General features: G+C 43.9%; 1 protein-coding gene across 1 annotated transcript in view; it reads right to left on the bottom strand.

The window, feature by feature from the left end:
* ASPSCR1 (ASPSCR1 tether for SLC2A4, UBX domain containing) overlaps positions 1 to 26,808 on the bottom strand; it is a 105,532-nt gene that overhangs the window by 12,984 nt on the left and 65,740 nt on the right. The window contains exon 12 of the mRNA XM_066615323.1: positions 26,716 to 26,768. Within this exon, the coding sequence (XP_066471420.1) occupies positions 26,716 to 26,768 (53 nt within the window). The remainder of the gene's footprint in view (positions 1 to 26,715; positions 26,769 to 26,808) is intronic.

The following is a 26,808-nucleotide window of genomic DNA, read 5'->3' as shown; positions in this document are numbered from 1 at the left end:
GGTAAGATGTCCAAAGACAGGAGATGAGCAAATGTTGTTCCTATCGGTGAAAAAAGAAACTACAGATCAGGCAGCCTGAGGTCAATACCCAGAAAGACCCTGGAACAGATTATTAAATAAAACATCTTTGAGCTGTCATTACCATCTTGTGCATCCTACTGAGTAAGATAGCAGTGATATAATATCTTACAAAAGTTTTTTTTAGAGTTACTAAAAAGTTCTAGTCCTGCCAAGCAAATAAGATTGTACTGTGTGCCCTCCATAAGTGATGGCGTGTATATATAGTGTACAGGTACTTGAACACAAATATAAAGTGTTATGTAAACAGCAGCTCTTGGTGGATTAATTTAGAGGAAGAGATGCATTACAGATAAATCTGTGCCTCATTGCCAGGCTCAATTTTTTTTGCCACTGAAAATATCAGAACATACTAAGAAACAAAAAGTTAAAACTTGTAAAATAAATTTTAAAAGGGCAGTACTTTAAAGCAGGGTTTCTCAACCTTCCTTTGCTCACGGCCCCATTCCGAGTCTCATTTACCTCTGCTGCCTCCCCCATAGCCACTTTTAGTTGGGAAAAAATGTACTTTGCAATCTGCAGTATTTATTCTAATAATCAGTACTTTATTTCTAAGGAACAAAGTATAGTGTGGCCCCCGGGAGACCACATGACCCATGTTGAGAACCACCGCTTTAAAGGAATGGGAGTTGAAAGGTAGAGCCTAAAGGTCTAATTTGTACAGGACAGTTGGAGTTACTTAATAGTACAGTAATAAAAGCTCAGTTATAATATATATACCACTAACAAAGAAAGGTACCAACAAGTTCATTATTAACAAGCACATGCAAGGGAAGGCATAGGATAGGGTTATTGGAATTATCCAACATAACATCAATTTTTAAAAAATGGATCCAGTAGGAGCCAGGAAATTACGATCCACTTAGCTAAATATCTGTCTCAGTTAAATAGGTGGAAAATATTATTAATCATAGATCAAATAGCCTTGTTGGGGAAGAATGTTCTAATGCTCTATGTACAAATGAAAATCCTTGAGGCTTTCAACAAGTAGTACTTGTCAACAAGTATCTATCAAGAGATTATCAACAAGTATGTAAACAGACTGAGGCTCAAGACATATTCTTGACCTTTCAAGAAGCTTTTTAGTTTGTTATCAAAGGCTCCTTAGTAAACCAGTCATGGATGGGGTTGGCATGCCAGCCTGTTTACATGTCATGTCAAATATTCCACCAAGTTTAGGGACTATTCCTATACGTGGGATATGCTGGCAGATCTAATGAACTGCCAGTGTATCCTGTGGGCTGCTGGTGTGGTAGCTGCTCTGCCATTCTGTGAAGAGCTGCCACCAGCACAAGGCCCAGTAGGCTGTGTGCAGGCAACAACAGTTCACAAATTGGCCGCTGAATCAGGTAAGTTGGTGGTGGAGGCAGATCAGGACAGGGATTGGGCTAGGAGCGTATCTTTGTGGCAGCAATATCTGCCAGATCTGTTGCTCCTGGCCTGCCCCACCCCTTGGATCTAATAGTTTTACAGCAGCAAAATGGCATAGATCTGAGCAGGCCCATAGTGGCTCAAGCAGGTCTCCTCACTGGTCTGGTCCCCAGGAAGCAGCAGAGGTTGTGTTGACACTGCTGCACCCTGCAAGCCAGCTGAGGATAGGAATCCACTGTTACGAATGTCACTTTTTTAAAAAGTCCTTTGGTGTCATCTGATAGCAGGAGCAGGACTGCTAGCCCTTAGGTGCTGTGGCATCCGGGCAGCATAGTTATGATAAATTTGATGGCTCATGAGGAAGTGGTTCAGGATTGTTATAAATCAAAGCTAATGCTGCTGATGCTTGAAGATCTGGCCCATTGCCTTCTAAGCACAACTGCCTTTAAAAATTATTTTTAAAATAGTTGCTGTTTGCTTTATTTCTGTTTTCTTTTAATTGTAACTAGGCTGATCTGGCAAAAGAACAGCCTCGCTGAATCAGGCCATAGGCCCATCTAGTCCAGCTTCCTGCATCTCACAGTGGCCTACCAAATGCTTCAGGGAGCACACAAGACAACAAGAGACCTGCATCCCAGTGCCATCCCTTGCATTTGGCATTCTGAGGTAACCCACTTCTAAGTATAAAAGACACAGAGGGCTTTCAGTGAATCATTTCCATTTATAAAAATCTAACCTAACATTAAATATTTGACTTTGTAACTACTTTGTGAACTTTTTTTGTTGAAAAGCAATATATAAATACCATTAATAATAATTGTTAAAAGTTGCAATAATTCATTATTGTTTTAAAATTGTCATTGTTTTATTTTTTTTTTTGCCACTGAAACCTACTCCTTATGTCTGCAGTTTTCAAACTCTCTGAGAGTTTGAAACCCGCAGTAAGTCTTTGCGGGGGCAGAGGCAGCAGGGGCAGGGGGAAGGCAGTGACGTGATCCCCAGAGCGATCTGCTCTGCCTCCGCAAAAGTGGAAGCGGAGCACGATTGCCCCACTCTCCCTTTCCCTGACCTGGGGCGCCCTGCAGATGCTTGCACAGGACTCCCCGCACACAGGGACGGCTGCTGCAGGAACTGGAGGGTGCATCCCAGTCCCTGCAGCCCCCTGAGCGACATGATCCTGGGGATCACGTCACTGCCTTCCCCCTGCCCTGCTGCCTCTGCCCCTGCAAAGACTTACTGCGGGTTTCAAACTCCCAGAGAGTTTGAAAACTGCAGACCTAAGGAGTAGGTTCTCCTTCAAAAGCACTATTTGTGGAACTGAATACCTAGCAGCAAACATGAAGGTTCCCATCGCCATAAATTTGCAAATTTTTGCTTCAGTGTGCATCACATCACATTTACTTGCCTAGAAATTCATTTGCCTTTTTGTTGCTCATGTATCCAGTCTGTGAGTGCACCCCAGTCCCTGCAGCCCCATCAGAAAGGAAAGTGGAGCGATCGTGCTCCGCTTCCGGTTTTGCAGAGCGGGGTGCAATAGCTCCGCTTTCACTTTTCCTGACCTGGGGAGCCCTGCCGAAGGTTGCACAGGGCTCCCCGCACCCCCAGGAGGCTGCAGGAGGCTTGGGCAAGTGCACCCAAGCCCCTGCAGCCCCCCTGAGCAGCGCAATCTTGTGGATCGCGCCACTGCCTTCTCCCTGTCTCCTGGCTGCCCCCGCCCCTTAAGGGGCAGAGGCCAGGACCCACAGGCTGGGGCGTTGCGACGCCCCAGTTTGAATACCACTACCCTAGGTCTAAAGTCTAATTATTAGAGTTGAAGAGGAAAGAATAACCTATATCTGCCAGTAGTACAGCACAACTTCCATGTGGTTTCCCTTCTTCAAAGTGTCCGATGCTGCTGGACAGTATTAGAGTCAGGATACTGGGAATAAATCAATGCAAGAGTAAATACTAACTGAGAAGAACAAACCCTACTGGCCTACTGTTCACAAACAGGGAAATGGACATGTGACATGATGGCTCTACTAAACTGGGGGGGGGGGATTGGAATGTGCACATAGTGTGACTGCCAGCATCCAGCTCCCAGGAAAAAGAGCGTCTCCTTCCCTATCAGACTAAGGTTCACCTCCTTTCCAGTGACCAGGTCTTTCACAATGCCAACCTGACATCCTAGCAGTAGGAAACAATATTTATTAGGCCCTTTAAACATTTCCTTTCTCAGGCAGCAGGACCCAAGGTTGCCAGCTCCATCAGAAGCCAGTCACAAAGGCGGCTCTCCGTAAACTTTTTAATTAAAAAAGTCCCAGACACAGTTAAGAAAACCCAGAGAAAACTCTTACCAAAGCTTTGATGTCTCCGCTGCCTTCATCTAAAGGGATTCTACTATTTAGGGAATGGATAACAAAAAAATAAATAAGGACCCCCCCACTCCACCTCAAAACCTCTTCACATACACACTATCCTTTTCACGCCAGCCACGAAGTTGGAAAATGGGGTTTTTGTAGCGTGTTAGTGTTGGAATTTTTTAATAACCTCCCCTCTCTTTTTTCCTCTCCTGCCCAATTATCGTGATGAATAATTAACATTCTGAAGGAGATAACTAAGCACAGCATCTCAGAGCTCAAAGCCCTTTAGTTCAAAGCCCTGCCCTTTCTCTTCATTTCTCTCGGTTGCCGCAGCTAAAACTTCCTTGTCAATCAAGCTCTGGGCACACACATCAAAGCATCATGTGGGAATGGCCCCAAGGGGTCAGAGAAAATTCATGGCAGGGCCTGTGAGTGAGGCACAAAGAAAAAGGGAGAAACAGAGAGCAGAAGAACACAGTCCAAGAATGAGGCAGACACACGCGGCACAGAGAGAGACACAAACTCTGCATCTCTCTCTCTCTCTCTCTCTCACACACACACACACACACAGCATGCCCGATAAGAATTGCTATCCTATTTTTACTCACAAGTTGACAAATCAGCTTTAGCTTTCGAGCTCCTCCTCCCCAACCAATTCCCACCACTGGCAAGACATCAGTCCAAAGCTCTTTTAATTGGAAGAGACTTAAAGGAATGAGACAGCAGCTCGTGAGCACACAAAATGCAGCCTCCTCCTCGCAGCTCATTTTCTGCCCCCCTCTTTTGTCTCAGCTCTTGCCCGCCTTTTTTTCCTTCCTAGGGTCTGGCCAATAAAAACTTCCCACTTGGGGGACGGGATTGGACTGGACTGGGCTGATCCACAGCTTACTCTAAGTTTCAAACTACATATAAACTCATTTGTAGGCTTTCCTCTATTATGACATTGAAATGTCAAAGATACAACATGTTTTATATTTATCTTTCCCTTGATCAGTTATTTCCCTAATATAGGCTATGAAATATCTAATCTACCATGTACTGATCAGCAAATGAAACTTCAGGAATATTTAGGATAGCTTTGGCTCTTCAAGTCACAACACTCAAAGAAATGATGTTTTTGTATACACATCCAGCTTACAAAACTTCAGAGGAAAAACCCTTCCATCTCTACTCTCCTCCCCAATCCATACCTTGCCACTGAACTCTATGCATATCCCTGCTATGCACAACACTGTTTGACTGGCAGCATTCTGCCATTTTCATTTGTATTTCACAGGGCACAATATTAAGTGAAAACGGACATGCTTGAGGTCATTTCCAACTTCTTCATTAGAAGCAACTGTTTCCAAATTGTGAGTCACTCACTACTTTTTCTGTGCTATGGATTCCTTTGGCATTCAAATGCTTGGCCCTGCTCTTTCTTCTTTTCTGGGATAATGCATTACAATCAGGAATCTTCCAGATCTTCTAGTGATTATATTTCCATTTAGGTTATATTTTCAATTAACAAGCTAAAAACTCCTGGAGCAGATAAAAAGATGGAAAAACTCTGAAATCAAAGCCCAAGTTAGAGGACAATCTGCTTCATAGACCATCCAAAATGAGATTTCAGACATAACAAATGGTGTCCAATACTTTTATTTGACACGTAAGCCAAGTGTAGTCCAGCAGAGTGCACCCCAATCCCACTTGTGAAAAGTACATACTGTTCCACAGATAAAAGTTAAATCTATCAGAACTTATCTGAATATATATGTATATTGTTTGTAATTCAGGGTGCAACTGGCGCTCCTTCACAGCAAGTGTTTATAAAGAATCAGGTAGTGTTAAGTATTTACACAGTGGTTTCCAAACTTGGGCTAGGACCCGCTCGTGGGTCGCAACCTGATTTTTGGTGGGTCCCGTAATAGTGATGGAAAGATCAGATAACTAATTGCTTCAAGCCCTGAAGCTGTTCAAAAATCAGATAGCTGCTAACTGCCCTGCAAGGAGCTGAGCTCCTACAGTTTGCAAACTTGTGTAAATATAGGGAGATAAATGTTTGAGAGTCTTTTGTTCTGGTTATTATTACTTGTAAGCAAGCAAGCAAATAAATAAAACATTTCTTTCTAGTTCTCCTTTTTAAAAAAAGTCTGGTACACATAGGTGGGTCCTGATAAAGTGTCCGATAAAGTGTCCCAAAATTAAGCAGGTCAAGAATGGGAGGGGTTGGATAAAAAGATGCAAAATGGATGCTCAAAGAGTTTAAATGAGTAGTTGGCAACCTTCAGTCTCGAAAGACTATGGTATCGCGCTCTGAAAGGTGGTTCTGGTTTAAATGAATGACTGATCATAAAGCTAGGATGTGACAGATATGAGCTATCGTGTCATCTGAGTTTTGGTCCAGCATTTTAACTCCAAAGCCTGGAGGCTTCAACACATTAAGAACAAAGAACTTGAGAACTGCCTTATGGATCAGACTGAGGGTCCATCTAGTCCAACATTTGTTTCCAACAGCAGCCAGCCAGATGTCCCTGGAAGTTTACAAATGGGGCATGAAATTAGTCAGCATGTTAAAATGTTAATGTGGACATCTCTGTGTGAGTTATTAGGTTTAGGTAGCTAGATAATATATTTAACTAGCTCAAAATGCATCCAAAGTTAAACTTTTCAATACAGATGTCTCCATGTGTGCATGTGCCCTTCAGAAAAAGATCAGCTGAAAAATCTCAAAAGTCGTCAGCACCAGCTGTTGAAAAGATATAATGCATGACCTGAAAATTACAGTGATGAGTCTTATATGGTGCAAGAGGGCTGAAGTATGCATTGAAAAATAAAGCCATCATGTTGCATGCATTGGCTCCCCTATGCCCCTAAGAAATCCCAGGCTGCACTCAGCCCCTGCTTTATGCTTATATAGGAGCTGTACCATGATCCTAAAGGACTCACTAAGATTCCCTGACATAGCCCAAGACTGCAGCTTATAAGTTCATAAGTTTAGGGGAATCCCAAGCATCATGACTGCCCAGGAAGCGTTGTCCCATCCTTGAGCCCTGACTAGCTGGGCAAAGGGGATGGATGCCAATATGCAATACTAACTATCCTACCCTATAATTGCAAGGAGGATGTCTGCTCACTCTTGTGGGAAATGATCAAGAAGCATACCTCCTATTTGGATTCAGAAACACACACACACACACACACACCACTGTGCCTAGGTATCAAAAGCGTGATAGTGTGAGTCTTTACAATGAACAGTCACATTTCAGGGCTAAGTTACAGAACCTTTCAGAAAATGAAAATGTGAGTCTTAGTACTTCATAGCAAGTCTCAAGATTTTAAGAGTTTTCTGAAGCTGGACAATGAAACTTGCATGTTAAAAAAATTAACAGAAACCAAACCACACCCTGGCTGTCTTGCAAACTAGAAAATTCCTTCCAGCATCCATAAAGAAATCTCAAACCTACTTGTGCAAGAAGATATATGGGAAGCATCCTAAATACAGTCAAGTTTGTGACAGATACTAGCATTGAACAGAATTTTGGCCATAAAAACAGAACAGAGCACACCTGTTAAAAGGCAATTTTCATCTAAAATTGCAACCAGATATTGAATTGGAAACAGACACAGAAAAATTGGGGAACACACAGACTATAGGAAGCATGCTAGCTCTATATTTCATTACTTATGTACTCTAATAAGTGTAAAGTTAATAGTTTATAGATCCAGATGACTTGGCAATTTTTTGAAAGATTGTTAAAAAATTTGAGATTCAGTCAGGCAGTCACTGTTATATGTGCATGAAATCTTCACTAACATCACATCCAAGACAAGATCCCAACATTCTACTTTCTAAGATATGATGTTTCATTGCCTCTTTAATGAACTTGACTGAGACATTCATCTAAGAAAGCTATGCATTTTAAAGTCAGAGGTTGAAAGAAAACTTTAGAGTTGTGTCTCTATAGACTATGGCAGGGCTTTTCAAACTGGAGCATCACGACACCCCAGTCAGAGGGCCCTGGCCTCTTTCCCCTTAAGGGGTGGGGGCAGGGAGGAGGCAGTGACGCGATCCCCAGGATCGCATCACTAAGGGGGGTGCAGGGACTGGCATGTACCACCAGTCCCTGCAGCAGCCTCCCAGAAGTGTGGGGAGCCTTGCATGAACATCTGCAGGGCTCCCCGAAGCTTAAAAAGTGAAAGTGCAGCAATTGCGCTTCACTTCTGGTTTTGTGGAGGCGGGGCGGAATCGCGGCGCTTTCACTTTATAAGCTTTCGGGAGCCCTACAGACGCTCGTGCATGGCTCCCTGCACCCCCAGGAGGCTGCTGCAGAGATTGGTGAGAACATGCCAGTCTCTGCAGCCCTCTTAGGGCAGTCCCTGCCTTTCCCTGCCCCCTCCCCTCTTCCCCTGCAGGGACTTACTGTGGTCCTCAAACTCCCTGCAAGTTTGAGAGCAGGACTATGGGTATATCTCTCAGATCCTCCATGCTGCAATTCTTAGTATTGTGTTGTGGGTCACCCATCACCATTAGCAGCACCAACACCCATCCAAACAGTGTAATTGCTGTGCTTTCTCCAGGACATTTACTAAGGACCATATTCAGCAGTGAATCATTGTAGAGGAACTGCAGCTTGCTGCTTAAATACCAATAGGAAGCGGCCCTTCAAAATCGCACCTTGTAATGTAGGCCCAGCATCACAAGCGAATGATAAAAATTTAATTAAAAGGATACTGATTTTTGCCAGATGTTGTATTTTTATCAGGGGCAGGGCCTACTGATATTTTTATCAGAGGTGCCTACTACACCAGCTATTGGGCATATGTTCAGACTCAATACATGAGGAAAAGCTGGTGCAGACTTGACCTGTGCGGCATGAAGTTCTATTTCATAGGTTCGTATTAGAAGCCATTGGAAAAATGTAACTGAGACTATGGGAGGCAAAGGGGAAGCCTGCTGGATGGACCTTACATGCAATTCTCTCTAAGCATTAAGGTCAGAATGACTTTTTCAGAGAGACAGAGATAAACACTGTCAACGAGCTGAAGCAACATATTTCTGACTGGAACTTTGTTGCATGTTTCCAGTGAAAGGAAGACTGTTCTCTCCCCTGTACGTTCACTGTTTTCCCCACACAAATCCCAATGTAACGCACACATGCTCCTGCAACAAAAGCCTGCTACAAAAGTATGCACTTCACTGCTTTGCTAGCTAGTTTGTCAAGTTTGTTTGGAGTTCTTGGGATCAGGCAGACACTGCTGTCTTGGGTGGGATGGGGTGGAGGGGAACAGGGTAGAACTTGCAGCTGCCAAAAGGAGAAGCATTCTTTCCGTTACATGAGCTGAAATGATTAGAGTGCCACAGGTTCACTGTTAGTTTGATGTTTAAAGATAATAAGAAAATGATAGCTTCAAAGGGGATGCACACTTGAATGCAGAAATCCAAGCTACCAGAAGAAAATACCACACAATGCGCACACGCTCTCTCTTTCTCTCTCTACACCCCTTCACCAAACACAGAAACCAGTGCTTGGAAAATTCAATTGGGAAGCCCACAGATCAAAAGCTTCTCTGACAAGAGGTGAAGAGCATCTCCGGAACGGAAATAAACATGACAGCCACGGTCAAAGGGACATTGCCTAAATGGCCTAGTCTCATCTAATATCCAAGAACAAAGCTTCCCAAGATGAGGAGAACCCAATCACATATAGTAATAGACCAAGGCAGCCGGCAAAGATAGGTAAAAAGAGTTAAGCCTTTCTCAGAGAAGGTCTGAAAATTTAGCCTTATGCAATGGTCATAACTGAACAAAATCTACTTAGGGCCCAATCTTTTCCAACTTTCTAGCACTGATGCCACTGCAATGCAGCCCAAGATAAGGGAACAAATGTTACCTTGAGGAGACATCCATGTCTGCCTCCCCCAAGCAGGATGCAGCGCACACCCCATTAGCATGGCTGCATCAGCACTAGAAAGTTGGATAGGAATGGGCCCTTAGACACTTCCAAACCAAGATCAGACAAATTTAGACCATTGAGGATTGACAGTGTTGGTATTAAAAGTGGCTGGTGTGGATTTCCTCCACCACTTTGGGTACATGCAGTGCCTGTTTCCTCACTCCTGCTCCAAGAGGCGTCATCTATCTCAAACTCTACAGGTACCAAAGCCCAAAACTTTAAGATTAATGGTATTTGAAAGAAGAAGCAGCCCAATTCTCTGGGCACCTTGGGGAGACAGGAAGCAGGCTAAAACTACAGAGTGGAAATGTACACTAAGTGGAATGACCACAGGACCCACGATTCCCTTCCTTACTCATTACACACACTCACTATCTTTCAGTAGAGCTGCCAATGGAAGCACATAAATGAAGATTCAATTTGGAAAGGGTACTTTTGCTCCCAAAAACATAAATTACCAAGTACATTCCAATATTGCAAAATCTAGCAGCAGACCTCGTTCTGCACAATCCTTGCCAGCCTATAGTCAGAATCACCTTCATTGGAAACAAAAACACCACAAAATGCCCACAACAGTACCAACAAAGGATAAGAAAGCAAAAGAAGAGTACAGAGCAAAGATGCTCAACTGGTGAAAAGGCCAGAGGTAGCTTTTCCCAACACTCAGTGAAATGTTAAGATCCAATTTAAAAAAAATAAATATTTAGACAGAAGCATGTGGGGTCTCTTCCAGTTCCTTTGAAGATGGAACCACAGCTGTCTGCCGCCTTTTCTCAGACTCTGGGATGCTTACCTCTGGCTCACTATTTCCCAGCACAAATCTCAGAGATCTGTGAACTGGTCTTCCCTAAGCCCTTGGCCTGAGTAATACCAGTGTTTGTTCCTGGGGTGGTGTGGGGTAGGGGCGGGAAGGGGAGGAAAGCATCCCTGAAAAGGTCCAGCTAACTAAGTCAAAGCACACACACATAGTTAGAACTGCAGGGACGCCTTGGCTGAGCACTGCAGCAGAGAAGCCTGCAGTTGATCAGTTCTGCCCTCAAGAACATTTTAACATAATTCATGGGACATGGGAATAATGCAGCCAGCACAAACAGCAATAACAAAATATCAAAGCAATGCCTTGAAGTCTTTATGGGTTCCAAAAACTCCATGTTGCTGCCAGTCTGTACACTACTGCTCCTGTAAACACATACACACAGTGCAGGACGTTCACTACTTCGTGGAGCCCTTTGGTTCTGAAGCAGACAAACTGACCACATTTGTTTTCCTGGCTTTGATCTCCCCCTTCCCTGTGGCTATCAGGTTTAACAATGGTAGCTCTAGATGCCTTTTCAACCTTGTAAGGGAAAGAAGCACTAGTAATAGCCCTGTAATTCCAGCACTTGGTCACAAAACCTTTAAAGACTGAGGCCCTGCTAGGGTACCCTACAAGACATCTATATTATCTCAATCTATCCCAGCAAGCAGAGTCCACTTGGAAAACAGCATATCATCTTAAAGTCAAAGAATTAAGACCTGACAAACAGGATCAGGAATCACCCATGCTAACCTAAGGATACAGTTATCTTTAGCACCACTGCCACCAAGTTTGGCACAACATGATATTTCTGCAATGAATTTTTAAATCCACAGACTAAAGTAGTTTTGTATATAGTGATTGCTGTGTTGTTCCCTAATGACTGAACATACAAAATAGCATTTAGTGAATCAACTTAGTTTTGTGCAAGAATGTACCATGGTGCCTCGGCATCCATGGCGGTTCCATTTCTGGAACCCCTGTGGATGCCGAAACTTGTAGATAAACAAATCTGCAGCTCAGGGCATGCCAGACCTCTGAACGCAACCGGAGCTGTTCTCTAGGTCACATCCAGAGGGTGTTCTGAGGTCTGGGAAGGTGCATTTCTAAGTGCCTTCTAAGGCTTGCAGCGGCTACACACGGCCTCCTTGGGTCTCAGAACACCCTCTGGACATGACCAGAGTGCAGCTCCAGTCACATTTGGAGGGTACAGGTCGGGCCTCAGCGTGGGCCAGGGGACCCACATTGAGTCAAATCCACGGATGACAAGGTCTGACCTGTACAAACATTGAGTTTCACAGAACTCATCCAGAAGAATATAAAAGTAGCAAAACCCAAGGTATATGGACAACGTGACTGATGGCAATTTACAAGACTGAAAACAAGCATTGTTGATCCAGAAATGCAGTGCAAATCACTTGATTTTTACAACTTTTACAATTTTAGTCCAATATGTCTACACTGCCTGATTCACTGTGGAACAGCATTTTTGTTACAATTTTACACCCAGATTTTTTAACCCACTCTCTGTGTACCCTGTAGCATGTTCTCTTTTCTGCCCATTATTTCTCCTTCCTTCTCTCTCTCTCTCTTTCTCTGTGCACAATATCACAGGTCTGCACTCCATCTGTTATCTCCCTTCCACAAATCTCTGATATGCCCATCTTGCCAGCATCTCCCTTTCTTCCTATCACATGGAACTCTTTGCATCAAATGTTAAAACCCCTTCTCTATTTACACCTTGCAGTATTCTTATTTTTCTCTCCATACATCTTTTTATATTTTTGCATCCCACCAGTCTCTGCGCACCCCATCTTTCAGTTCCCTCATTTTTAATTTTTTCCATTGTTTGGTTCCCTTTCACTGATCCCGCTTTACTATTCCTTGCAGAGTTTAATAGCAATAGCATACAAGGCAAATCACACTCTGGGAAAATGCTGCAGCCTGAAAAAACAGGCATCACTTTCACCATACACATTTTCCCACTTTCATCACCACTTTCAATGGGTTTCGACTGCCCTTAGACCGTTCTCACAAGGAGGCAGTTTGATCTAATCAAACTTCAGCTTCTTATTTATTTTATTAAGACAAGCACAAGGTTGCTTGGTATCTTCTGCCAGGTCTGCCGATCAAACCAGCTGGTTCATAGAAGGTACACCCACTTAACCCTGATAACTGAAAGTCAGCACTCCTGGAACAATGTAATAGCAAGCAATAGAGACCATATTTCTAGCTAGACATGCTGAGGGAATAGATTTTATTTTGCTTGCTTTCTCCACTTCAAATCAGTCTGCTAACTTCCCATATGTAGCAAGTTTTGGAATTTTGTGCATTTTTCTGTTAAGTAACTACCCAGACCCCCTGGTGGGCATTACTAATTACTGCATTCAATTTCGGAAAACTGAAGCTGTCTTCTTGCGGCCATCCTGCCAAGCCCAAATATTTTTCAACAGTCCACCAGTTGCACTTTACCCCATCTCCTACTCATTTTGTTTAATTTGTTTTCCTTTGGGTTTTAATACACTGGTTTGTGAGAGGTGCCCCGTGAAGGGGGTCTCTGGGGGATCACCCGGTGGGGTGCCGAGGGTCGGGTGGGTGGTCTCTTGGGACCCCTGGGTGGGTATGTCCACCTCCCTGGGGTTCCCTGCAGGGGGAGCCTCAGACCAAGTCAGGGGGAGGGGGTTCACAACACCCTTGTCCTCCTCCCTGGAGGCAGGACCTGAGGCCCTTGGTCTTCAGGCAGGGGTTCCAGCTCCAGCCTCCTGCCTTCCCTCTCCAGAACTGCCTGTCATCACAGGCTTCCCTACTTTTATCCTCCCCAGCCACACCCTCGGCTCCTCCTCTTCCTCCCTCTCTAGGCTTAAAGGGGCCCCGACCCTAGCCTGCTTTCCTCCTCTCTGGTAGTTAGTGGGGATCCTGCCCTGCCTACTGCTCCAGTCAGGTGAGCTCTGGGGGGTGGTCTCTCCCACCCAGCTGCCTGTGTCTCGCCTGGTCAGCTGGCAAGGTGGCGGTGGCTCTGTGGCCAGGCGGTTCTGTCCCTGGCCCACAGCTAGGTAAGGCGGGGGTCAAGCAAGGGCTCGAGCCCTAACATGTTTATATTTTGACAACTTGTTCATGCTCTCTGGTATTTGAGTGGGTTGTCCAACTTGGCTCACTATTGCAATTTGGTTGTAAATAAGGACTGCTAGGTTCTGAGCACTTCTGGGAAGGGAGATCTTTCTCAGATGGCCTCCCCGGTCCTTTGTTCCTTAGCCTGGGATGGTGGGAGCAGATATCTACCAGCTGCCCAACAACAAGCCCCAGCAAGTCAGAGCTGGGGGTGGGCTGGTAGAACCAGGAGGGGGAAGAATGGGAAGAGACTGGGGCAAGGAAGATGTGGATTGAGGCCAGGAAGGGGGCAGTATTGGTGGCAGCACTGCTGCTAATATCCTATCCTTCTTCCTGGCCTTGATCCACTGATCTGGGTTCACTTGGGCTGGCAAAGTATCTGGAGCAGGTCTGAATAGAGTACACCAATCAGGGCAGCGAAGACTTGTCCTTGGGCAAGGGAACGAACATTCCTTTATCCCACTCTAGGAGAGTTTGCACCGATATAAGTCCTTGTGGGGGCAGGGGGAGGCAGCGATGTGATCTGCAGGATCACGCTGCTCAGGAGGGCTGCAGGGACTGGGTTGCACTCACCAGTACCTGCAGCAGCCTGTCAGGGGTGTGGGGAGCCTTGCGCGAGTGTCTGCAGGGCTCCCCAGTTAGTTAGAAGTGAAAGTGGAGCGATCATGCTCCACTTCTGGTTTTGTGGAAGTGGAGCGCAATCGCTCCACTTTAAGTTCTGATGGCCTGGGGAACCCTGCAGAGGCTCACGCAAGGCTCCCCACACCTCCGACAGGCTGCTGCAGGGACTGGTGAGTGCAACCCAGTCCCTGCAGCCCTCCTGAGCTGTGCAATCCTGGGGATTGTGTTGCTGCCTCCTCCCTGCCTCCCCCCTGCCCCCACCCCTTAAGGGGAAAGAGGCCAGGGCCCTCAGGCTGGGGCGTCTGAAAACCACTGCTTTATCTGGAGGAGGCCTCTGGGGCCTAAAACACCCCCGCTGAATGCAGAATGTGCCCTGTTGGCACAGCTGCATCAGCACAGGAGGAGTCAGGAAGGATTGGGCTGCCCACTGTGCATGTTGAATGCAAATACAGTGCAAAAGATGCCTGAAAGGCTTTACATAAGTGAGACCAAGCAGCCTTTGAAATCACAAGGAAACTTTCATTGCATGATTGCATGAACTAAAGTTGCCAAGTCACCTGCTAAACATTACCCCATTAGGTTCACTTCCTTTTCTGATCTTTGTGTCCTCAGCTTAAAAGGAAGTGTGTATGTTGCTTGCAAAAGACAAGTGTGGGAGTAAATGGCCTTAAATAAAGATCCACAGAGGCTGAGCGTCCAATCCTAATCAAATTGCCAGTGCTGATGCTGCTATGCCAACAGGGCATGCACTACATCCTGCTGTGGGGGGCAGTCATGAGGCCTCCTCAAGGTAAGGGAACATTTGTTCCCTTACGTTGAACTGCATTGCTGCTGTATCGGCGCTGGAAGGTTAGGCCCTGAGTCAGTACTGCCTTCCATACCGCAAATGTTAAATGCTTCGGAAAATACATGTGTTGATGATACACGTATAACTCAAACTTGTGAAGACACTGATGGAAAGTTGCTATTTTTTTTCTGGCAAGATTCTGGTGAACTTGCACAACGAGCAGAAATTTAACAGGAGAATTTTTTCTCATACCACTGCACTGCACGTGGAAAAGCCCTATCTGTTACTTTCTGCCTGACTGCCCAGTCAGAAAAAACTGCAATTTTAGCCTTTTACCAAACTGAAAACAATGCTTTGTTGATAAACTATTCAGTAACAGCAGCAATGCACATTTTTCATGCACTTCTCAATCTACCTGAAGAATTCTCTGAAGCACTAAAGCCTCTTATACCAAATCAAATTAATCAAATGAAAATGTATATCTAATTTAGGTAGCTTAACTTGGTGTTCCCCAAACTGTGGGTCATGACCTGATTGTTGGTGGGTTGTGAAACTGACAAGGAAAATGTACTGAACCCTACAAAAAGGGAAATTGAGCCACACATGTGTGTCTACTCATGAGTAGGTGAGTGTGCCTCAGTCCACTTCAAAGGGCAGGTCAAGAGGCAGTGCCTCCAGAATGGTCCAGATCTGATGAACGCAAGCCCCAAAAAACATTCAAGGAGGAAGCCCCCCCCAGCTGACAAGGGAAATGTATTTAGTCTTATAGAAAGCGAAACTGAGCCATACATGCACATTTACTCATGAGTAGGGAAACATGCCTTGGCTCCTACCAAAGGCCAGGCGAAAGAGACAAACCATAGGGATGTTCGAAGTGTAGAGTTTTAATCAGAAAGCAATCTTTATTTCACATCAAATAAATCCACTCAGGGAAGAAGCCACATAAATGCATGGAGTGTGGAAACTGCTTCCACTTGAGTACATACCTTTCTTCACTTCAAAGAATCCACAGAGAAGAGAACATATAAACATGTAGATTGTAGCAGTAGCTTTTGAATCCAGATGAAGGATAAACCCTATAAACACTCCAAATACTACCAAAGCTTCAGTCATGCACAACACAGAAAATATACACACTGAGTAATACTATCAATGGCTTTGAATGTGGGGAAAATATGTAGTTGGAGGTAACATCCTGATACATTTGAGCATTGTAGCAATTAGCGACTTGCCTGGTCATCTATGGTAAGTTTAGCCTACATCCTGGCAACCAGTTAAATTTTCACTCCCACAAGGATTAGAGCCACATGCGCAGCTGCCATTATTGCAGAAAGGGCAATATTATAAATGCTTGAGCTATTTTCAGCCTTCAGCAGAGATGCAAACTAGGAGACTCCATGTGCTGCTTTTAATTGGAAACTAGCAAGCTGACCAAATGAAGTTGTCCCAAAGTCATTTTTGCTTTTCCAGCCACTGGAATCTCTCCCAGACCGTTCTCGTTTTTAGTTTAGCTTTTCCCCCCCTCTGCAACCACAAGAACCTAAAATGAAAACGAGGATTTTCAGGATTTGTCTTCAACTACTATGCTCAATGGCAGAAACTAGTGCCCATGACCCTACAGGTTTCCAGAATTCCTGACAATATCCACTTGCCTAATCTTGGTGTCTCCATTAGAATCAGCTGCAGTTCCATGTTCTAGCCCAGGGGTGTCAAACACAAGGCCCGGGGACCGGATGCAGCCTGCAGAAGTTTTTTATCTGGCCCTGGGCTCTCAGTTGCTGAGCAATGCTGAGGTCTCACTGCTGAAAGGGTGGCCCACATTATAATTGGGCTCCCCCATATCTTGAAATATGATCAAGATTTGTGTATTTTCTCTTCTGTCTTTTGCAGCTAATTAGTTTCTACACAAGAACAGTGTGCTTATTGCTGTTTTTGACCTGTTTAATGTCATCATTTCCTGCCAAATGACATAACTTTTGGCCCTCAGCAGGCATCATCAACGATATTCGGCCCGCTATATGAAATGAGTTTGACACCCCTGCTCTAACCTTTTCTAGTGCTCATCTGCAGCATGGAACTGCAGAGATCCAGAAGCACAGAGGTTCGATTATTCGAGCTCCAGGACCCGGCATTCTCTGAAGATCTCATCACTTCAGCTATAAACCCACCCATTCAAGGAGACCTGCCCTAGTACTGGTCTATTTGGTGTTTCCATAGGTGTATTTGGCGTTTTTAAATTAGTTAAATTAATTCAGAAGTCTGAGAAGACTATAAGTTCTCTCAAATATTAAGAGTGACATGGACAAAACTGAATAGAGCTTCATTAGCTGTTAAGAGCAGCTCATTCAACAAAGTCCTCATTTCTCTGCGCCACTCCCTCTATGCACATGTTCATACACAACAAAGAAGCAACCAAGTCTCCATTCCAATTCCCTCATAAGTCACATTAAGTCCCAAAAGCTGGACTCTGCACAAAAAACCCCACTCCCAGGCTTGGGATTTTACTGCTCAACAAATAATGCTGCAGAACGCAAACATCAGGATTCCCCACCTCAGCACTACCCCTCACACTGGTGCCAAGACAGGTACAAAAACAAAAACACAAGCCCTCCTCCCAGGACTGCAGGGGCTTCGGCGAAACAGCCAGATTAGTACCATCAACCTATAAAAAGGGCATCCAATAATAACAGAGTTGCCAGGGACATGAAAGCTGGGGTAGTTTCCGCACTAGTTTCTCCCCAGAAAAGAAAGCTCTCTTCAGCGTCTGCCAAGCTCTCAGATCTCTGGTGGCAGCGGAAAGGCTAAGCAAGCAGAAGCCATTACGGCATGGAGCCTACACTGACTCAAGGCAAAATATATATCACTCACACACACACACACACACACACACACACACACACACACACACACACACACACACACAAAATGCAGTGAGCACAACATTATCCAGAATCAACCAATTTCAGTGGGGAAAGGCAGGAACAGCTTAAGAAGTTATGGCAATATGATCTCAGGCAAAGCCAGGCTGCACGTGCGGGAGAAAAGGAAGGAATCACTCTCTTATGTTTGATGCTCCTAAACAGCACTCAGATTCATTCTCACCTCTACTAAAAGACACAGATCTATGTCCACATGAATTGTTGTTCCTAAGAAATGGTCCCCAGATCATTGGGTGCATTCTAGGTCTCATCCTGGGTGCTTAATCACCTTTTAAGGAGGTCTATGAATCTGGATGCACTCTAGTAAAATGTCATACAGCATCCTGAGCACTCAGGTTTTGTCTACATGCAATTCTGTCAGCATTTTCACAAGCTGGGTGTACTCACAAGTAAGTTGGACTCCTGAATAGCCCTGGGCAAGCACTCTAGCCAGCTACTTCAAATAGAAGGTGAGACACTTGGAAGTAGATCTGCTAGCAGATAGGAGACCTTCTCTTTTCTTGCAAATACATCCATGAATGGATGTCTGCCTTGATATGGGAGGCTAGGGCATTGACTTATGAATAGTTCATCTGCACATTAACAACAGACTTGCAATACAGGTGAACGTCACTTTGTGAAGTTCCGACCAGCAATAGTCCCCCTTATGAGGCAAAAAAAGTCACTCCTGGTTTCTCCTAGGAAACTGGAAGTTGCATCTTTTCGGCTATTCTGAGCCTTGCAGTGCGCATCAACGCACTGCCTCTGTGGGGCTCAGTAAAGCCCCTGGAGGTGAAAGGAGCACAGCTCCTCTCAGCTTCAGAGGCTTCATGTCGCTTCAGGCATCGTTTGATAACAGGGGTATGGGAACACATCCCTGTCCTTAAGCAGCACACACCTATATAAGAATCTACTAAGACAAGAGAGATAGATGATCATTCTCATGCCAGAAAGAAATGTGAGCTGACCGAGCTTAATGTGGCCACTGTCCTCTAACAATACTTTGCCATCTGGAAAACTACTGTATTAATTTTCTTTCACATTTATAGAGCTCAGAGTGATGTACATGGCTCCTCCCCCCCTTTCATCCTCACAACAACCCTGTGAAGTAGGTTGGGCAGAGAGATAGTAGCTACTTCAAAGTTACTCAGGAAGCTTCATGGCTGAGAAGGGATTAGAACCCAACTTTTCCTGGTCCAAACCAACAGACCAAACTGCTCAGCTATTTTATATCTTCATTAATAGCTTTATTCTTCCAGTGTCCCACTGAGGCAATACACTCATATCTGGGGGTAAGGAGGCTTTATTTATGAAAACCTCGACCCCAACCCCTCATGCTTGACATACTCAATATTGCTTCCCCGTATATGATGTTAATTAATTTTATACCCTGGCAGAACAACTGACAAAATTGTGAGTGAACTAACCCTGATTGCTAAAACCTACAGAGCTTTTACTGAAAACAGTCTTGCTTTGCATTTTACTACAGTACTACAAGCAACATACTCACATTTACAGCTTTCCTTAAAAAGCAGCAAGATTCAAGCTCTAAGTGGCTTGAGGAGACAAGCTTAACATTCTCAGAACCTCAAAAATAATTAAAATTGCTTCAGACCTGAACACTTGAGAATGACCACCAACATTTCAGTTCTAAGCTGCCCAGTCTGTGAACTGATGCCTGCCTGGCCCCTTCCCAGTGTCTTCCAACAGTTACATTCAGTGTAGAATTTTCCAAAGGAAAATTTAAGTGAAGTTTGAACAGAACTCTTCCTTATTTTTTGGAGAGGAGGATTTTAAACTTAAAAAAAAAAATCTTCATCAAAACATCCTGGTCAACTCCCTCCCTAACCACCAACATGCTTTGCAAACTAAAAGGCATGAACACAGGTCTGAAGGTTTAGATTTAGATTAAGGTTTGAAGGTTTAGATCCGCCAGACTTAGCATTTGCACTGAAAAAAGCACTCATATATTCTTCAGCTGACCCTTAACTCATGTATTGGGGGGAAGCGAATGCTCTAGCACTGTGGTTCCCAACCTGGGGTATGTGTACCCCCAGGGGTACTTGCCAAGACGTTTAGGGATATTTGAAAAATAATTGAATAATGGTGGGAAAAGGCAGGTCTGTATTAGAATGCCTTGTGGGACTGGCAGAATGCCTTGCAGGGCTAATACGAGGGGTACAATTTATGGAAATAGACTGCCAAGGCGTATGCAAGCAAAAAAATGTTGGGAACCACTGCTCTAGTGCAGGGGTTTTCAAACCCCGGCCCGGGGGCCAGATGCCGCCCACAACAAGTCTCTTTCCAGCTCACAGCCAACCTCTTGTCCTGTGAAAGCCTCTGGCCCACTCAGCTGAACCTGACCAGAACTGTGTTCTGATTGTGTCTGGAGGGTGTTCTGAGGGCCAGAGAGGTTGAATGAATGAGCCCATTCATTCATTTATTCACTCATCTAAGTTCCATCTCTAATTTATTTATTTAAATTTTATATTTAAATTTTTTTTCCGGCCCTCAACACCATGCCAGATGTTTGATGCGGCCCTTTGGCCAAAAAGCTTGGAGACCCCTGCTCTAGCAGATAAAAATACAGGTGGTTGCCTAACTGGCTGTGAGTGATGGAAGTGAATATGGCCAATTTGATTCTTCTAAGAGCAGCTGGAGCAGCCAGAGTTTGTCATTTAAGAAGCTTCACAGAGTTATGCTGGAAACAGTGCCAGCAGTGGTCATCATTGGAGGTTGTTGATGCAAAACATTCTGGAATGGGTGAATGAAAACATTCAATGGAGGCACTTTTGTAGTACAACACAGCTGGGCACAAATGGAAGACCACACAGCAAAGTTGTGCAATTATCCAAGAAAACACTGAAACTAAGCAGGAGCAATCCCATGTATAAGCTACTGCAGATTTATCAGAACACAGTCTTAGAAAGCATCTCCACCATCATACCAGATTGTCCAATGTCAATTTCATGTTAACTATGTAAGTTAGGCCTTTCTGCACTAGTTCCAAATATCCTAGAGACACACTTGTAGTAAGCAGACAATGCAAATCCTTCATGATATATTGAATTACTTTGGTCCTTCTGGAAAGCAATAGTTGATGAAAGCATCTATGTGGTTCAGTAAAGAGGTTTTCATTTCATTGGAATATACAGTTATGGTTCCAGGAACAAAACAAAAAAGAACCTAATGTTAAAGAAAGGAGACCAAAAAGCAGAATGAACAGGTTAATGAACAGTGTAAATGGGCAGCAATCATACTACTTAGAAAATAAACTGGTGATTTATTCCGAAAGCAAAGTTACATACAGATAGCTAAAAATGTAACATAAGAGTGGCCCTGCTGGATCAGGTCAACGGCCTGTTGCGTTGTATCTTATTTCACGGCCAATCATATGCCTCTGGGAAGCCCACAAGCATGAGATTAAGGGCCCAATCCAACTTTCCAGCGCTGATGCAGCCGTGCTGTCGGGGTGTGCAGTGCATCCTGCAGTTGGGGGGGGGGGAGAGTCATGGAGGCCTCCACAAGGTTATGTTTGTTCCCTTACCACAGGGCTGTAATGCATTGGAAAGTTGGTTAGGACTGGGCCCTAAGGCATACTTCCCTCCTACTGTTACTTTCCTGCAGCTAGTATCTGGATGCATATTGTATCCATACTGAAACTCCAGCAAACTTTGACATGACTCCTCTGGGGAAAATACACGCTAATTGTGATTTCCTGGATTCCGATTCCAGGACACTGAGACCGACTCCAGATGCTAAATTAAGCACTCAGATAGCAGAGACTTTGAATGGATCATCAGAGGAAGATCAGCATGAACATGTTTGACAGTAATAACACCGGAGATATTCTATAAGTGCTGAATTCTTTGCAGGTGTCCTTATATGGTCATCATAGTAATGAATGTCTGAATGTCTCTCCGCTAATCTTTTGCGTACCCTTTTCAAGAAACTAGACCAATCTGCTTGGAAAGCAAGTGAAAAAACCAAGGAAGCCAGTCAGCTAGTGCCTGAATGCTTTCGGTGTCATACAACCTCTCTCTCACATACATACACACTGCTGATGAAAACAGATTTTTAAATTATCTTATGTTGTCTACTTTTCTTCATAAGCAAAACTGTGGGCAAATATACTATACGTTGGTTCAGATTTGGTAGAGTAAATTGCCTTGCAGGCCTAGTTTATATTGTGAGCCAATATTTGGCCTGGACAGGGCCAAGCAGTATAGAGAAGTCTTCATTTTCAGATACAGAGATTAATACTTAGTTTAATCTGGATTCCAGTTCATCCCCATTTGTTTCTCAGGGTTCCACAGAAAACATCTTATTTTCCCATCTTTCTACCATGACAAGTGTGTGGGAATCTGAGACAGTGAACGTGTTGGGTGGCAGCTGTAGGCAAGATGGCACAAAGCAAGGAAAGATGGGAGGAGCTGCTTTCCCAATGAGTGGGAAAGTCGCCCAGTTCAAAGACACAAGGGACCTTTCCACTGGCACTTCTGCTATTAATTAAAATATCTTCAGTGGCTTTGAAGGACAGGGGGAAGACATTGAACTGGCTGCTCCCCACCAAGATGACATTGCGACTCAGAAACAAAGGCACAGAGTCTTCTGTTCCAGCACTGAAGTGCTGCAATCACATATGAGCAGAGGCCAGACTCAGGTGTTAAATTGCTTTTTTCTGCATGAACTGTTTATTGTGCCACAAATGTTTTTCATTTGTTGCGCACAGTGTTCATATCTCCCCCCCTCAAGCCCCCTTCTGTTTGCAGGAATATTGCATTTTCCAAAAATTAAAGCACTATGGCCAGAACTCAAAGAGGCTTTGGGGTTGCACAGGGCACTGCCATGAGAGCCATGGAATCCCTAATTTTTCTTTCTGAGCTCCCATCTACTAAATCACAAGTTGTCTTTGAAACTCCCCTCATGTTATAGGGATCTATTGCGTATTTTGGTGAAGTGATTAGCCATGAGCAAAACAACTTTTCTGCTCCTACCCCATTTTTCTAATAATTTCCATTTTTTTAAAATAGCAATATAAGTTGCTACTCTACTCTCCGGCACCAGTGTAAGAGCCTACCACTTTATTCAAAAATGGAGCAGAAAACTAGGTAGAAACAAATGGGGAGAACTCACCTCCCTTACTCTTGCAGAAGTGCCCCATGTTTGTGAACAATTACAGCAGCAACAACGTGAACAGCAGCACAGCAATCCCCTCACAATAATGTTATCCTATCCCCCTTCCTGCCCCCCCATCGGTTACATACAGACCTAGGGTTATAGGCATCAGCAAGAGATCTGAAAGAGTATCAAGCAACAACTAAAATAAACTTGGGTATGTTTTGACTGACGGATTTGACTAAGAAAGACTCCCAGGACAGTTAGAAGTTTAACTACAATATCATGTCTAACCTAGACTGTGGAACTCTCAGCCATAAACAATAAAAACACACCTCTACTGTGAAGGGTGCAGGTCCAACATGTTCCCATGCACAGGGGGAAGGATGTCAACATAAGCAATGTGGCAACAAAAAGAACTCTATTAGTAAACCATGCACAGAGAGTCATGTTTGGGGGAACGAAACCTAAGCTTCTTGGCAGGAGGGCTTTGGTGAGGCACATCTAGCTGGAAAGGGACAGGCCTCAAGCTTAAAAGCAGGTAGCAAAGCATTGGCTCTGTACACATGCAGTCCTCTGACAGCAGCTGCACTTGTGTCTCATTCACATGGCCTGGCCAGGAAGTCATGGAATTTGGAAAGCTCCATTATAAACAACTTCAGAAGAGCTCTAAATCCTTTCCTAATTCAATATGCCGCCTGAGAGGCTCTGACGTACACCACGTAAATGGATTCCTGTTACACTCCGTATGACCCTTCAACCTCTAAGTGACCCTTGGTATAGCATACCCTACAAGTGACAGCTCTAATCCTGCCTAGCTGTTTTTTGGGAAAGCAACAGTTCGTCAGTTTGTTGGCTAAGCCCTTTCAGTTCCACCCAATATTTAGCAAGATATTCAGAATGCTACAGCCAGTTCAGGGAAAGGAGTTCTTCATCTCTGTTACAGGGAGTCTTGCTAAAAAATCAAGAGCACAGATTTTCAAGCCTCATGAAATAGAGGTAGGTTTATCACTTGTCGAATGTGTACGCTTATCTGAGACCCAGGAGCAAGCAGAGCAAAACAAAGTGGTGGAAAGGAGCACAGAACAGGACTGCATGCCCCATAACAGGGAGGAACCTTAAAATTGTTGCAAAATTACCCCCAATAAATGAAGGAAGGTCACATCAGTGATCCTTGGCATTGATAATTAACATGAACTTGGATGGCATGAAGAGAAGGAAGGAACTAGTCCCAGGAGCACAGCTCCAACTAAAATGCTTGTAAGTATTATGGAGGAACTCCTACCCCCCCTTAATAACTACCCATAATTTCCACCTCACCCTTTGAGCACCAGGACATACTGGTTAGAGCACTGAACCTGGACCAGGAACACTGGGGTTCAAAATCCCACTCAACCATGAAGCTTCCTGGGTGATCTTGGGCTAGTCACTATCTCTCATCCTGACTGACTTCACAGGGTGCAGCAATGATATATGAGGGAAAGGATTCACATACATTTTCCTGAGCACGTAGGAGAAAGGATGGTATATACATGCAAAAAATAAAATGAATGTAAACATTTTCAGCTAAAACAATATTTGCCTGATTATTTACAGGGAAGTCCAGGAATTCAGTTCCTACAAGCTACATTTTCAGCTCGCACAATAATCTGGAACATGACAGCTGTGACATGGTTCTCAGCATATAAGAGAATGCAGAGAAGTGTATACAGCTGTCAGAAGTTCAAACTCCTTCATGACTCCTTAAAGCAGGGGTGTTAAACATAAGACTTGCAGGCAGGATTTGGCCCATGGAAGATCTTTATCTGACCCACTTGATAAGTGGATTCTCCCAGCTGCTCTCAGTTGTAGAGCTGTAGAGCTGTCTCAGCAGAAAGGGCAATGCTGGGACAGCCCAATTATTATGTGGGCTGCCCTTTCAGCAGTGTTGCTTCTACCAAGACATCACTGCTAAAAGGGTGGTCTGCACAATTATTGAGTTCTCCAAATAACTAACATTCTTTCATCAGTGCTATTTCTGCCAAGATGCTGGGAGGGAGAGTCAGAAGGACGAGAAGGCAACGAATGGTACAAGGAGAAGGGGCAGACTAAGAGGGGTGAAAGAGGGAGAGATGTTGCTGAGGGACTGAGAGAGCCCAATTCAGCAGCACTGAATTGCAGAGACGTCACTTTGTAGAACACCTCTCAGCTGCCAAGCTGCAAACTGATACCTCTTCAGAAGCAGTAATGTTGAGTATCACATGATAATTGGGCTCTCTCATATCCTGAAAATACGAGTATACTTTGCACATTTTCTACAATTTGCTGCTTCTGTCTTTTGCAGTTAATGTTACTAGATGAAAACAAAGTGCTTATTTCAGGTCATCATGTGATGTCACTTCCTACTTAATGATGTCAGCAGGCCTCTCAGCAGATGCAATGAATGCTATTGGGCCTGCTGTATGAAAAGAGTTTGTCACCTCTGCTTTAAAGCATGGACCTCTTGAATAAGACTAAAACTGGCTGCAATCCTATTCAGCAGCATCACTCACATATACGCTTGCACATACTGTAAGGTAATTTTATATGGACAGTTTTAAGAATCGGGGAAAAGCTATAGTTGACCATCTTACGTGAATTCAAGTACATATATATGCAGCAAAAAAAAAAAACTCCCCAGAGAAAAACAACAATGCCTCAGAGTAGCCTAAGATCAGAGAATGAAGTCCCTCCGTTGGACTCAGTTCCTACTTGCCATTCATAATTGTAAAAGAGACAGTATGTATTTTTTTCAGATGAAAGGGGTTTTCAAAGTTATTTTGAATATATGCAATTTTGACTTTATGCTTCAACATTGCCACTGCATAAGATGAGGGGAGACCGTATTTACATTTTTGCTTTCTTGAACTCCCTCTTGCCCCTTCCTTTTGAGCACTAAGACATACCATTGAGAGGGCATATGCAACCCCTGCTTCTTTCTTTTTTTCCTGATTGGCTTGCTTCTAGGCTAAAGAAACATACCTTGCAATTGTATGTATACGTATAGAGCCTAAAGTACACACTGAAACTTGTTTCAGAGTAAACATATATACACACATACACTGTTGGACTCTGTATTCTTGCTTTGTCCCAGTTGTGTCTCAGAGGGCTTGAATGGTTGGGTAGCCTTATTATCAAAAAGTAAGAAACCTCACCTGAGAGTACTAAAATGAGCTGAAACCAACATCTCCTCCTTGCTAATGAAAATAGTATCAAATAAAAATAAATTCTACATCCTAGATCTGATCATTTTCTTGACAGCTAATCTCTTATCAGTGCAAGCAGCTGCTCTATTATGCTTTGTGTCCCATTTCCTGTAACACTAGTGTTGTGCCTCTACTCCAGCCCAAATTTCCATCTTTTGCAAAAACTTTCTTCACAGGAGAATAGAATAACTTTGTCTTACTCTTGAGAAAAGGGGATTGCAAGAATCACCTCCACTCTCAATAATGGGAAGCCCTCTCAACATCTGGCAGCATAAAAAAGGAAACCAACAAAGGTTTGAAAGGGCATATTTTATCTACCCTTGATTAAACAGAAATCTATAGCTTAAAAAAAAAAGTAGAGAGCAGTTTATGATAAGGAGATTCAGATCAAAATAAATGGTGAAATACAACATTACCTGGAAGAGGGTTAAGCTGTCATCACTCAGGATGGATCTGGGAGGTGCAATGACTAAAGTAAAAACACATAATTCTCTTTAAGACAAAAAAAA

Source organism: Tiliqua scincoides, chromosome 2, assembly GCF_035046505.1.
Source record: "Tiliqua scincoides isolate rTilSci1 chromosome 2, rTilSci1.hap2, whole genome shotgun sequence".
NCBI classification, from domain to species: domain Eukaryota; kingdom Metazoa; phylum Chordata; class Lepidosauria; order Squamata; family Scincidae; genus Tiliqua; species Tiliqua scincoides.
Note: the sequence above shows the minus strand (reverse complement) of the source record. Positions and strands in the feature narration are given on the sequence as shown.